The 14,790-nt window shown below is 39.0% G+C and overlaps 1 protein-coding gene across 1 annotated transcript; it reads right to left on the reverse strand.

Annotated features, from left to right (window-relative positions):
* Window positions 1-1,033: 1,033 nt before the first annotated feature.
* On the reverse strand, window positions 1,034-8,172 carry c5h16orf87 (chromosome 5 C16orf87 homolog). Its single transcript, XM_035418467.1, has 4 exons — window positions 7,956-8,172; window positions 6,910-7,006; window positions 2,848-3,027; window positions 1,034-1,640 (listed from the first exon to the last, which is right to left on the reverse strand). The coding sequence occupies exons 1-4, from the start codon at window positions 8,019-8,021 to the stop codon at window positions 1,522-1,524; spliced, it is 462 nt and encodes a 153-aa protein (XP_035274358.1). The 5' UTR covers window positions 8,022-8,172; the 3' UTR covers window positions 1,034-1,521.
* Between the last annotated feature and the right edge of the window lie 6,618 nt (window positions 8,173-14,790).

The raw sequence follows: 14,790 nt of genomic DNA on the forward strand, positions 1-14,790 counted from the left end.
CAAGTGAGAATCGATCCGACTCAATGCAGGAGGTCCCAGAACAGCACAGCAGCCTTTTCCAGCTCTGCAGTCCATCAGCTAGCACTGCCGAGGTTTTCTCTGCAGATTTTCTGTGCAGCAGGCAAGGGCAGGCTGCAGGCGGCAGACAGAGGCGCAGTCACCAGAGTCAGATTTAGTGTGGCCATGGTACAGTTCAGGACCGTGGGGAATGGGAGCAACTACAGAAAATATTTTCTTTAACTGGACACACCAGTCATAAGCCCTTGAAATGAATCTTTTTCTCTATTCATTCTCTTGTACTGATAACAAAGATAATAAAAAAAACAACCAACCAAACTCAGTCATGACAGGGTGCAATAAGTAGAACTTTTGATTAACCCCCTTGCCTGAAATTAATGTGAAGCTTCAGTGGAATTTCCTTACAAATCATTTCCACTGAAAAAAGTTCAGTGACTTTAAATTTACCCTGAAAGCCAGATTAGTCCCTGGCCAGCACAGAGCAGTTCATACTTTACGTGACCTGAAAAAAACCCAGCCAGGCTGAAGCTGAAGCTTTCTTCACTGTGGCACATTTCCATTAAACATGTGCAGGCCACAAAAGGCGAGGTTCCCTGTACACTCCTCCTCCCTGACTTTTTCTATTATTTCCCTGGTTTAAAAAAAAACATGTACATGTCAGAAGAAGGAATACAATCATTTTCCTCCACGATATCATCTTTCAACTGCCTGAAACAAAACAGCACTTGCAATTTCTTTCAAAACTAATGTGGAGCACATTAAAACATCTAAGAGTAGAACAAAACTTTTATGGTGTTGATAATGGATATTTTACACAATTTGATAGAGGAATGGAGTGAAAGGGAAAAGGCATCTGTGATCTGTTTTCCTTTGAAAACTGTCAGAAAGTGGTGATGTCACTGACATTCAGTTTATTGGAACATAAAGCACCTATTTCACAAACCAAAATTCAGAGTACATTGGTGAAAAACAAAGTAAGTTAGAGACAAACATAAACATGAAACAAACTTTTGGCTCACATCCATGTTTTATTTTTTAATTTAAGTGTTTCAATCTTCAATCATAGAATGAAATCTGCTTCCCCAAATCCCAAACAGCCATTTTCAAAACTAGTTTATATTCCATTTTTTAAAAACTCAGGATAATTTTTTTGCATTGCAAAGAATACTCCATACATTCCATATAAAATTGCTTAAAACTATATTTTATTTACATTATATAAATATTTACACACATATATATTTAGATTTCATGTAACTTCTGAATTTGTTGTTTATGGAAAGGTTCTTTTCACATCATCCACAGAGGAGTAATAGGTTTCCACAGTCTCACGGTATTCTGGCCACAGCCAAGGCCTGGGCCAATCAGAGGCAGGGATTACCTACTGCAGCTCCATCAAAAGCACTTCCAGGTCAAGGTTCATTTAATTCCCACCAGGCCCGCCGCGGTCACTCGTCAGAGACAGCGCAGAGTTTCCTCTGGCCTCCGCTCCCGACATCCCGCTTACAAGATTAGTCTCTGACCCAGGATCTTCCTGTTAATCTCCGCCAATGCGACGGAGAACACGAAGGCCTTCTCGTCCGAGAGATTGGCGTAAATGTCGACCTCCTTTTCTTGCTTTTCTGCGATGGGTAAATTTCACACAAACACAAAAAAAAAAAATCAAAGTCAGAGGTGGATTAAAAGAAGGACAGGCTATAAAAACACAGTTGTCACCAAGGAGTGACAACAGGCTTTATATGCGAGCAATAGGGAAAATGACAAAGCGATTCACAGTTAATAACACCGTATGAATGTGACGGGACCAGAAAGGCAGGTATGTATCTGAGAGCTTCTCCTGCAGCTCTGTTAGTGAATCTGGGCCGACAGAGAGCAGGCACTGCCGGCGACATCATGATTAATTCACTAGTCAAACGGGAGAGGATGCTCATCTGTAAATCATTAATCCCCCCCGAGCACGAAGGGGAAGCCAGCTCATCCTTCTGTCATGAAATCATGTACCTATAAATACTTAAACACCGCCATTTTCCCTCCAATATACGTCATATGGTATACACAGGGTTTTTCCAAGAAGCAAGCTTTTTGTGGTTTAAATTTTTTTTCTTCTTCTTAAAACACACAAATACTGCCATTTTACACTCAGATCTTAGGCCTCTCAGTACCAGCATAAAAGGATGTTGCCTGGCGTTCTCACAAGCTTCCTGAGAGAGAACATTCATTCACCTGCTGGCTCACAAACCTTAAACTACCTGCAGAAGAAACCACAGGGCTGTATCTGCAACATTATCATCAAGTCAGCCCTCTCCATATAAAAGTCTGTGTGTGTGTGTGTGTGTGTGTGGAAGGGGGGAGGGGGGTGTTAAAATGGATCAAAGTGATAAATGCCTCCTCTCTCTCATGGTGACTCAGTGTTCAGCTCATTACTCTAACTGAACTAGGGTCAGAGATTCTCCTCTCTTCCAATGACTGAAAACAAAACTGCACACACCGCTTCAGTATGAGAGAGATGCTGTTAATTATTAGCGAGGACCACATTCATTTCACTTTCAATATGCTTCGCAAAACCCTTCTCTGGAAACCCTATCAGGAAGGTGTCTTTTCTGAGTAATGTTTCAAAGTTCTAAGTAGTAAGCCACTGGCAATTTGAAATGCAAACCCACAAAATAGATTTTTTCCTGTCTACAAAAACATCTTTGACCCATGAAAAAAGAACAAACTGCTGAAATGGAAAACAAATATACTTGACAGAGGGGTATACTGAACAACACACACACACACATACACACACAGTCACATATTCATATACACACACACACAATACAGTTTTACCTTTCTCTTCTTCCTGCTTCTTGAGAGTGACTGTTTTTGGCCGGCCCCTCCCTCTACGGATCTGCTCCGATTGGCTGTTTGTGCGGGACCGCCTCCTGTTCTCCATGTCATTGGTTGAGACTGAGCTGATTTTCTCTCTGCGGATCCTTTCGGTCCTCCTCCTCTTTGCATCTAGCTTGTCTGCGAAAATGGGTGACGCAACAAACCAATATTAATGTAGTAATGTAGTACTGCAACTGATATCGTAGACATTTTGGACCGTTTGCACACTTTTTATTGTTCTACAGAAAGACGAGAAGCTCAAGTAAATGCTTCAAGATTCCTCTACCACAGTGGCACCAAACCCATGCGCCAAGAAACCTGCCTCTAGAAAGAAATGTGGGGCAGGACATTCCTACCCTAGTTTGTCCAATGTCCAAGAATTTCCAATTCCCACCCTAATGTGGAATATCCAATTCGCTATTCACAACCATAGCTAAGTTCAGTGGTCCCTACTTCCAAATCAGGAGAGCAAACACATCCGCAGTTCTCCTCCGAAACACGTGGCATCACCAGCTGCTGCTTTTCACACTGCAGACCTCAGCTCAGCTAGCATAGGGTGGAGTCCTGCCACAGGCGGCTTTGGCATGCAGTCCACGTGCACTCAATCGGCCAGCAGGGGTCGCTAGAGAGTGATTAAACATGTAGCCGTAGCAAACCGAGCGCTCCCGTTCCCTGCTCTGGAGCTACTGGCCTTGATCTGCACTGACACACTCCGCGTTCCATCTGAAACCATAGGGCACTCGTGCGCCACAACATGGTGCCTTAACCGGATCAGCTATTGTGGGTTGAGAAACATGTCATACAAACACGTCACATGATCTATACCTTGTTTTACAGACATCAGTATTGGCAAGGGGAACACATACAAAGAACCAAGCCAGCCTTTAAGCATGTGTTGCATTAGCATGAAAGGTGTCTCATTTGGGGCTCAAACATGTTACTGCTGGGTTGCTGGATTTTTGGACTTCTTGTAGTTTAGACTGATGAAAGCAATCATTCCTACCATGTTTAGCTGACATACTACTACTACTAAACATACACACACACATACATATACCGCCCCACACTGTAGTTTATTTTTAGGTAATCTTTTAAAATCCTTCACCTTCACAATGGACTTCAGTCAGAATGTGCTTTGACTCTGGCAGGCAGAGAGACTACGGCACTCAAGTGAAGCCACTTCAAATTAAGCACTGGCCTACTAGGCCAAATGTGTCAACAGCTAAAAACAAAAGGCAGGTTTCATTGATCTGTCACAGAGAAAACTGGGTCCAAGCCTGAGTGAATACCGTGCGGGCTCCATTTATTTATAAGTCTACTTAATATACATGTGCTGTACGTTTTATTTCGGTACTGGTTTGTTCAACTGCACCACGGTTTGCATTGTACAGTATTTTCTAGGCCAGCATAATTTGACGCAATATCACCCTTGGTAAAGCATTTGCAAACTCTGCATTTCAACAAAGCTTCTTTTGATTAGACTGGACTTGTCTGCATCGTAACCGTTTCTTTTCTGCAAGACTTGGTTGCTTCAGGAATTCCCGCCTTGTCAATAAGCTTGTCCTAGCAGGAGTAAAGATCTTTTTGAAGAGATTAGGCACATGACATAATATTGTATGAAGGTCATGACAAAACAGCCGAGTTATGTCACAGTGTGTTTGTGTCCTTCATACATACTACTTGGGAGTTCTTGCTTTTGCTTTCAACATTATTAGTCATGTTGAAAGCAAAAGACACCATAATTTACACAAATTACTAAACAAGTCACTCTGTGCAGTTCATGGGCTTCCAGAATTAACCCAGAAAACGCATAACTAATTTCCTGAAAATGCTCAATGAGTGTGCGAAACTTTCTTCCGTTTAAATGCTCAATACATTTCTCATTTCTAGCCTACACATAAAGCATGCCTTCCTTCACTTTGTTAATGACAAATATGTTTCAGAGATGAAGAAGCCTATTCCCTCCAACTTCAATGTCTTCAGGTAATGAAGTGAGTGTTGCTTTTGCACTTTGTGTAAAACATTAACAGTTTAAGTTGTAAAAGCAAACAAACTAACAAAAAAGAGTCTGGTAATGCCCTGCATACACTGGGGTGATACTGTTGGACTAAACGTCTATTATGCAATGGCAAAATGCAGTATCATCTCAAATTCTGAAAGTTATTATCAGACAATAATTTAGACCCATGCTGGAATGCATAAACACACAGTGCTGAACCAACCCTAGCTACAGAGCATGTGTGTGGTACTTGAGGTCTACAACTTTTGAAAACAGTTTCCTCTTTACTGCAGTCATTTGCAAGTCAACAAGGAATTAATGTTAAAATGCAGACCAACAGTGACATTAACTTCAAAACAAAAAACTAGGTAAAGAAGAAAGGAATAGGCCTTCATAGGACTCCATAATCTAAATCAATAAGCAGTAATTTAGTCTACCCACCCAGCTGAAAATAACAAATACTTCTCACCTGAGAAGTAAGTTACTTATTCACCCAGACCAGTGTATATATTACTGAAAGTACGGAAAGTATCAGAGTCCCTGTTATTTTGTCCAGTAAACTGACCAACCCCAAAAGAAAACATTCTCGCAAATGATGGTGGTGTTTAACATTCCATTCATAATTTTAAGATTGCAGCTTAAGTGATTCTTTTTCCTTAAAGGACACTCCCAGGATGAGGTATCACAGTAACTAGTAGGCAGAATATTAAGATGATTTCGATCACACACAAACTTCACTGTATCTGTGACAAATGCAAGATAAAGGGCATCACATTTTAAGGCTGCCTGTGACAATGTACTGAGGCCAGGGCATGTATTGATAAAACAGCCAACACCAGAGTAAACAGGAAGAACTGATAACCGGTGACACTGCACTCTCTGAGATGGCTCCAGCATTATCCAGTGTAATGCATAAAATTTCCCTGATTTTCAGAAGCACTGCAGCATGCATTAAAAGGAACCATTTCTTTTGGTTCTAGAAGAACTTCACTGTTTCTGTTTTTCCAGTGAAATTTGAAACCACCCCCTTTAATTCCATCATGCCAACGTCTTCTCTTTAAAAATTCACAAACGATTATCAGTACTGACCACATGCCTATAATTAATATTTGACTGAATTATTATTATTATCATCATCATTTGCATCTAACATAAAATATGTTTTTATGCGAAAAAGGTGTGCCCAATCAAATCTGTCCCAGAACAAAGAGGCCAGAACACACGGCATGGATCCGGCTAGCTTTCTCTGCAAGACTGAGGCAATGCTTTATTTATAGGTGGAACACAGGAGAACCGAGTGAACAAGCTTTTCTGCCTGGAATAAAAAATGAGCACCATCCCCCACACTTCTTAAACAATCCAATCTACCCACTATACACTCATTCTGAAATTCCTCCTTGTCACTAAAACGGTACAGGCTTGTGGTTTCAAATCATCTTGAAATCACAAAAAGTATTTCATTGTAAAATAAGGAAACGGGAGGGGTCGTATCAGGTTTCACAAGCGGGCTTAGCCATACATGGAAAACGGAAGTTGGCCTTGTGTTGTGCCAATTCTCCTCAACACAGCAATGGCAGTGATCTCAAATAAGCAGGATAGCTACTCAATGTCTTCGAATTCTTAAAGACTGTTTAAATGTTAAAACAACACAATAAGTTAAATAAAATGATCGCTTGTCAGTCCCGCAGGTTTTAATTGAATGCACAGCTCAATAATGCGAAGTTCTTAGAAAATATTGCTATTACTGCAATGTGTACTGTGAAAAAATAATTATAATTGTGAGCACCATGTGGCTAAAGGCATATGCAACTTGCAAACATTTCTTTTGCCACATGGCGTAACATAGCAAACATTTCTGAGCAATCTAGCCAGGACAGTTCAGTGAGTGAAAACAAAACCGAGTCTTTAATTTAACAAAAGAAAATGAGTTACATTGGATAGGTTAAAAATGTTATTCACTTAAAAAGTAAATAAAGTAATGTTTGGTGACATTATCGCTTGTCAAAAGTAGGCTGTCATACCTATTGTTGGCGGCGATCTCTCGGTTAGTTTGGCATTTAGAAGTTTTCGGCTTATGAACACAAAGCCACAGGGACAAGACTTGCAAGCTACTGGAATCTAATAAATAAAAGAAAGACGAGGTTATGACGTACCTTGGCATTGATTGTTGCATTGCATGAACATACTGTAACCTATAATATAATGTAACAGTTTATTTTAATAGACACAAACCATGTTTCCATGTAGCCTATTACACTGTTTGTATCGCTACGTTAGCCTATTCAAATGACTGAATGGCTGCCATGATATGCTAAACATTTCGTGGAGTATTCAATATTATTCCTAACTGATAATGATACTTGGTACAATAAAACCTCTGCTTCGGTGTCAATAAATTCATTGGCAACTTACCATATACCGAGAGGCATAAATTCACGCTGCACTATTAAGCTTCTAGACAACAGATAACATAAATCGTCCCTAATACAGAATTAAAATACCTCGACCAGCCTGCCTATTATTAAACACCAATGACAAACCCTATAGGCTATAATCAAAAATGCTCTGAATTCACCTTGACATTTTCAAAATATGTTCACTTTTCTTCCAATCTATTGGGAAATCGGCGACATATACATTCACATTTCCACGCAGCGAGGTGTCGCATTAAGCTATTATTGTCAAGAACCATGCAGTGTTCACATTAATATACGCAACGACATATTATTGCCTTGAATATTATACAGCCTATTATAGTTCACATATTACAGCTACATAGTATTGTAAACTATGATATGGGTACGTTGAACAAAGCCAGCAGACGAGTGACACGACAAGAGTTTATATCACGATCTCTGTGAACAACTATAACCTAATATTTGTCTATGAACGTAGCCTAACATAATACAATAGAAGCAGCAGGCTACTGAGGCTTGAATTGTACTGCATTAACCCCATTCCACATCCTCTAACTTTTGTTCGCATGCACTCGCTTACGAAGAATCGCCGTATTTCGATAGCTATTTGCAATAAAATTATTATATATAGTTGGCTACGTGTACTTCACCTGTTGATCGCATTCTGGACATGATTTGGTAGCCATTTTCACTTTCTTGACTTTATTCGCCGACATCCTCCGCGATTGTTTTGATGGTATGTATATTTTAGTCCTGCGATATTGCTCAAAGTTCTGCCCGCTGTACTCCCAGTGAATTATGAAGTGCAGCTGATTCGACCCCGCGAGCTCAGGCACACCAAACCAACATCAATCACGTTAATATACTGAGCCTGCGCATTGAGGGCAAAGAGACCTTAATTTGCTTTCTCCACGTTATAGCAGGCAGAGAGCATGCGCGAAGAAGTGGCTTCAAGAGAAAAGCTTGAAAAAAAATACAGTAGTTATGAATTACAATTTCTGATTTTGTCTGCATCGCTGTGCTCTGTACAGAGCATGCGTTCGGGCCATGCCATTGTCACATGTTCAAATAACAACGTGCACTCATTGCGAATCTAAGGAAATGTTTGGTATTTCTATTTATTCCCTCGTGTACAATATATTCATTATATCACATGGGGGGTTGTAGAATGTTCATTTAGTCATGCCAAATGTTTATGAAATATAATTGTAAACTGACATGGATTACAGCTGTCTTATATTCAACAACCCATAATGGATAGCAGGCCTGCAGCTACTTTTAATCTTTCAAAAGAAATCACAAAGGCCTTTTATGGTTTAATACAAACACTATTTTAATAGAGGAACAGAACGATCCAGACATACACAATATTCCATCATTGTGATATCAGGCTTAGATAATTGGATGTTCAATGTAAGAGTTTCTGAGCCAAGTATTTCTGTCAGAAAAAGAGGTCAATTACCAACTCCCAAGCCTGCCCATCCCCCACAAAGAGAGCTGTGGCTGTTGGTTAAGCTCTGCCAACAATAGTAAGTCAAGTACCGCTAAGCATGCTAGAGGCAAGGTAATGGTAACGATTATATAAACTGAAATAGTTACTGTAATGAAGGCACATCTCTCTTACACACAAACACACACACACACACTTAGTACAAGGAATTTAACTGGAATCTGAATGGACATGAACAATAACTGGATTGTCATTTCAATATGTCCACTGTGGGGCATTTCACTTTTTTAACTACCCACTTTAAATAAAACCAGACACATTCCTATGCTTGCATCGTCTGCTTAGATAGTATTTCCATTTTTAATGACATATATGTATCATATGTATGTGTGTGTATATATGTATATATATGTGTGTGTGTGTGTGTGTGTGTGTGTATGTGTGTATGTGTGTGTCTATATGAAGAATATATATTCTGAGTCCTAACATTTGTGAAGTAACACTACATACTCAGAACTCATCATTACCCTTCAGCATAGTGAAACAAAGTGTACTCCCAGTGTCCATGATTCATGAATCATGCAGTGAAGCACACACTCGATCTCACGGAAAGTATTAGTAGCAGCATTCTCCACTGCCTTCCTCTCTCTAAAAACAAAAAAGCTTGGACGCTATTTTTAAAAAGTATTTTGATTATAACCCATCCACTGTATCTATTTCAATATTTTCTAAATAATTGGAAAATGAATACATTTTATTGCAATGTGGACACAAACAATGGTGCCTAATATATATTAGGCAGATGCTATAAAATGGCTAAAAGAATTTTAGGATCAGAAATTCATCACACGTATTTATGAATTTCTATTTAAACTTGCTGTTTAATATTTGTAATGTGGAACAGTATTTAAGCCCTTTTGGACTTTTAACTAAAAGATGACAATAATTACTGAAGGCATTGTATGTGGTTTTGCTATATTGTCCAAGCTGCCTGCTGTTAAATGGAACAATGCTGGATCCTTGGCATGTATTGATCCTTGCACTAGCTATTATCTTGCTAAAAGGGCTGACCTTAAGTATAGCAAGAGGCTGATCTCTTTTTATCAGAGTACTGTATGCACAACTCATTCCATCACTTTCATACACATACTCTTTCTAATTGAAAGGGCAAATAGAAAGCAGCTATGATATTTTTGCTAATGTAAAAATTATGCCATTTTAATGTACTGCAATGTCACTCATAGGTCATGTTAAGCACCATAGCATGATATACATATATATTGAATACATGTACTGTATGACTACATGTATGCCAAACCAATTATGGTAGTTTTGCTACATTTTAGCATCAAGTTTCAACTTGAGTTTTAGTTGTGTTTCTAGCTGTTCTGTATCTCATATATATATATACATAATGCATATTATAATGGAGCTTTATAATTCACTTTGGATAAGAATTTCTACCAGAATTTACTTTGCTACTCTCAACATACAGTGTACACATTCACATGTTTAGATAGTTAGAGGGTTGAAATGGTTGCCTACAAAGGTTTTAACCCAACACGTCACAGGGTTATGAAACCACACAATGTGTGTGACTATACATTGAATATACAATGAATATTCAAATGAACCCCCTTTGGTGCAAGAGGTTACTCTAAACAAGAAGAATGTCAGCAAATGAAAAAGGCTTTAACTTCATAGAGAAATGTGTTCACAGTTCACAGCCCAGAACAAGGTGGTGACCAGCAAACTTTGCTCTTAAAGAGGGAGGGGTTTTGGATACATGCATTAAATTCATTAAGCCCTAATGGTCTCAGTCAGGATTATGTTTTGAGCTGCTAGCTTCATGAAAGATGACAGGATGGAGCCAATAATTACACAATTGGTTCAATTGAGTTTCAGGTCTTTGGGGAGAATTCTACATGGTTCCTGGGGATCCATTTTAATTTTTCTTTTCTTTTGTTGCAGATGTCAAAGATTTAAAGAAATGCAGTCATTTGTTTTTCCAGAGAAATTAATCGATGGAAATTATGCATCAATAGATTAAATTGGCTTTTCAATTGTGTTATTATCTATTTAGGTTTAGAAATACAAAAAATGTTACTCTGTGATCCTGAATTTATTTCAGGTGCTGACAAGTTAATTGTCAATTAAGAACTACACATGTGACTGGCAGTCTGACTACTGTTTAAAACAATGAGAATGTCACTCTTAGGCAGCCTGAGGAAAGTGGAATGACAGAAAAGTTGCTGCTGTTTGCTCAATAAAATGCAAATTTTAAATAATGCCCTTTTTCTTTCTCTTATTGAGAAGAAATTATTTTCTGGATATTTTGTGTATGTATTTCCGAGAGAAAAGCAATGATGTCACGTGGCACCAGCTAGAAATGGAAAGAATAGAAAGTTATTGGGTTAAACAATAAAAAAAGCTTTACATGTGAAATAAATAGCTTAAAAGATAAAATGTTGATGTGGGTAGTGGGCAAATGTCGTTTTATTTTGGTTTATGTATTGAGAAATTTGAGTTTTCTCTGCTGTAAACCTGCCAAGTCAGTTTTATGCAACCACGTGCTGGCAGACAAAAAAGCATACAATCCAGGATGCTGTTTGCAAGTGGTTAAAGTGTATTGAAGTCACAAGTCTTCTTGGCTCTGTGTGATTAGTGTAGATGTGTGACAGTCAGCCTCTCTCAGTGCTCCACACTCCCTCCCATTTCCTCTTTTTATCTCCCTTTGTGCTGCAACAGTGAAGCTCTACTCTCTGACATCAGCCAATGAGAACGAAAATGCAGCGGCCTCAGGCCTTCATTAATATTCATGAGTATTGGGCGTGTAAGAAACCATTTCTATGCTTCTGTATGTGTGTTTTTGTTTTCTATGATGGAAGATATTAAAATACAAATTTTGGGCACAAAACTTTTAAAAATGTATATTACAAATATATGAGGGGCCAGTAGAAATATACATAATACAGCACTTTTTATACATAGCCTCTCCCTCCACATTATAATGTTTGGGACATATTAATATTATGTAAATGAAAGCAGTCATGATTAGTACTTTGATGCATATCCTTCAATGATTGCTTGAAGTCTGTGACCCATAGACATCACCAGGTTTTGAGTATCTTCTCTGATGATGCTCTGCCAGGCCTGTACTACAGCCATCTTCAGCTCCTGCTTGTTTTGGGGGCGAGTTGCTTCAAGTTTTCACTTCAGAATATTAAACACATGTTCATTTGGAATCAGACCAGGTGAATGACTAGGCCAGCCAAGAATTTTCCTGTTTTTGGCTTTTGAAAAACGGATCGCCGTTTTGCAGTCAGATAGAGTGCTGTCCAGTGAGTTTGGAGGCATTTGCTTAAGCTTAAGCGTATATGATGTTTCTGTACACTTCAGAATTTAATCTGCAACTGCTATCAGAAGTTACACCACCAATCTGGGGACTGTGTTGGCCATTCCAGTGAACTGAAGTCACTGTCATGTTTGTGGAACCAGCTTGAGATTATGCGTGCTTTGTGACATGGCACCCTATCCTACAGGAAGTATCCACTTGAAAAAGGGTAGACTGTAGCCATAAAGGGATACACATGGTCATGGTCAAACAATGCTTTGGCATGCTATGGTATTCAAACGATGCACACTTGCTATTAAGGGGCCTAATGCCAAGAAAACCTTCCCCACACCATTACACCACCACCACCAGCCAGCACCATTGACTCAAGGCAGGATAGATCTGTGGATTCATGCTGTTTATACCAAATGATGACCCTACCATCTGTATATCACAGCAGAAATTGAGATTTGTCAGACCAGACAACATTTTTCCAATCTTTAATCATCCAGTTTTGGTGATCATGTGCCCACAGCCGCATTTTCCTGTTCTTAGCTGACAGGACTGGAACCCGACATGGTCTTCTTCTGCTGTAGGCTTCAAGGTTTGACGTGTTGTAAATGCAGAGATTCACAATCTTCTGAACACCACTGTTATAAACAGCTGTTATTTCAGTGTTTGTAGCCTTTCTGTTTACTTGAACAGGTCTGCTCATTCTCCTCTGACCTCTCTTATTCACAAGGTGTTTCTGCCTACAGACCTGTTGTTCACTGGAAGATTGTTTTTTATCGCACCATTGTCTGTACATTCTAGAGAATGCAGTGCCTGAAAATCACAGGAGGGCAGCTGTTTCTGACATGCTGGAATCACCACGTCTGGCACCAGCAATCATACCACGGGCAAAGTCAGTCATATAACGTGTCTTGCTGATTTCTAATGTTTGGTTGAACAACAAACCTCCATGTCTGCATGCTTTACAGTATATACTGATTTTTAGCCACATTATTCGTCGTTTGGAGCAGCAGGCTATTTGTGTTAATAAGCAGATGTATTAAAGTATGTGAGTGTGTGAGTGTGCCTGTGTGTGGGTATATTATACAAGCCTGTAATGTTAGAGATTGTAAACTTCCCATAATTGTTTAGGGTATACACACACACACACACACACACTTTTTTATGAAACAATTTACATGCAGTTAAAGTGCAGAGTCTCAGCTTTTATTAAAGGGAATTTTTTATACTTTTTAGTTTCACCACGTAGAAATTACAGCACTTTTTATATTTAGACTCCACCCATTTCTCCATAATGTTTGGGACAAATGGCTTAACATGTGTTTGTGATTAGTCAGGTGTGTTCATTTGATTCCTGCATATTTTTTTTGGTCACACATTCGTACTATGAACCTCCCCTTCCATCTCATCCCAAAAAAATACACAGGAACTGTGTGATGTTATCGAGTCAACATGAACCAAAAAACTTTTCTAGAACCTTGCTGAATCTATGCCACAAAGAATTCATGCAGTTCTGGAGGCAAAAGAGGGGTCCTATCCGTTACTAGATAAGTGTTCCTAATTAGGCTAAGTGGTAAAAATCTATAATTATTTATCAACCAAAGTGGGTTCGAGAGACTACCTAAATCAGAAGAAAACAGGGAAATATAGAAAACCTTATTAATTTTGGCACCACAACTTTTATTATGTCTTGTCACAAACCAACACTACATGTGTCATAGCGCCCCCTACTGTATTATTTACATTTTTCTGCAGATATTCTGCTTTACGTAGGCCCTAGGTCCAAATGCGTGGCAAATTGATAGAACCATTCTGAAACTTGAAAGTTTGTGGTCCATATTCGCAAATAAATAATTCAGTTAATTCAGATAATACATTTAGACTATTGTTTAATTTTGCAATTCTAGCAGTGGCGGATTTTGCTTCATGCTTTGCTATATTTGCTACGCAGATTAGCATCTTTCAGAAGCGATTTGATTTTCCATGAAAGGAGATAATTGAACGAAGAAGCTTCATTCTTTATTTTTCAAAAAGTATATATCGCATCATGTGTTCACTAAACTAGGCTTAATTTAGGGCCTATATTTAATTTGTCAACATAAACTGCGTTTAATACTTTGTAAACAGCTACCGTTTAATTAAATTCAAGGGGAAGGAGAAATGGACCCACGGCTCGTACGGGTAAATTATGTAATACCATATAATTTACCAGTAGATGGTGCAAACTGTTGATTTACATTCATATAGCTCCGTTTTAACAGGCCAGAACTTCAGTTTGGTAACCCCGAAATGGTCAACAGGGAATTGCTACCTGTGAAAATGTAGCTGAAAAAGACAACTGGCGACACTCATATCCAGCGATTGCAATTTCATACAAGTAACGATTTAACAGATGTCTCTCAGAGGACAGACTTACCCAATATAACGCAAGAGTAGCCCATGTTATTTGTCCCACAACAACGCACAAATCATGTAAGATTGGGGAACGGTTACAATTTCCCACCTGACGCCATTGAAGAAATCCGCTTGTCTGTTTTCTAAGGAGCCCCCGAGATCCCGAGAATGTACATTTTCAACTTGTTCGCACAATATCTTATCTTTACCACCCATACAGAGATTTTCATTGACTTCCATTGAAAACAGTACAGCCTGTGATCCTCACGACGTTACGCGTTTTAGAGCAAAGATT

Source organism: Anguilla anguilla, chromosome 5, assembly GCF_013347855.1.
Source record: "Anguilla anguilla isolate fAngAng1 chromosome 5, fAngAng1.pri, whole genome shotgun sequence".
NCBI lineage: Eukaryota > Metazoa > Chordata > Actinopteri > Anguilliformes > Anguillidae > Anguilla > Anguilla anguilla.

What these genes read in the sequence shown, in the direction of transcription:
- c5h16orf87 (XM_035418467.1), bottom strand. Translation starts at nt 8,021, where the DNA reads ATGTCGGCGAATAAAGTCAAGAAAGTGAAAATGGCTACCAAATCATGT. An exon ending in GTCCAGAATGCGATCAACAG is followed by an intron (nt 7,007 to 7,955) that starts GTGAAGTACACG and finishes TTTATTTATTAG; the next exon opens with ATTCCAGTAGCTTGCAAGTC. An exon ending in GAAGCAGGAAGAAGAGAAAG is followed by an intron (nt 1,641 to 2,847) that starts GTAAAACTGTAT and finishes TACCCATCGCAG; the next exon opens with AAAAGCAAGAAAAGGAGGTC.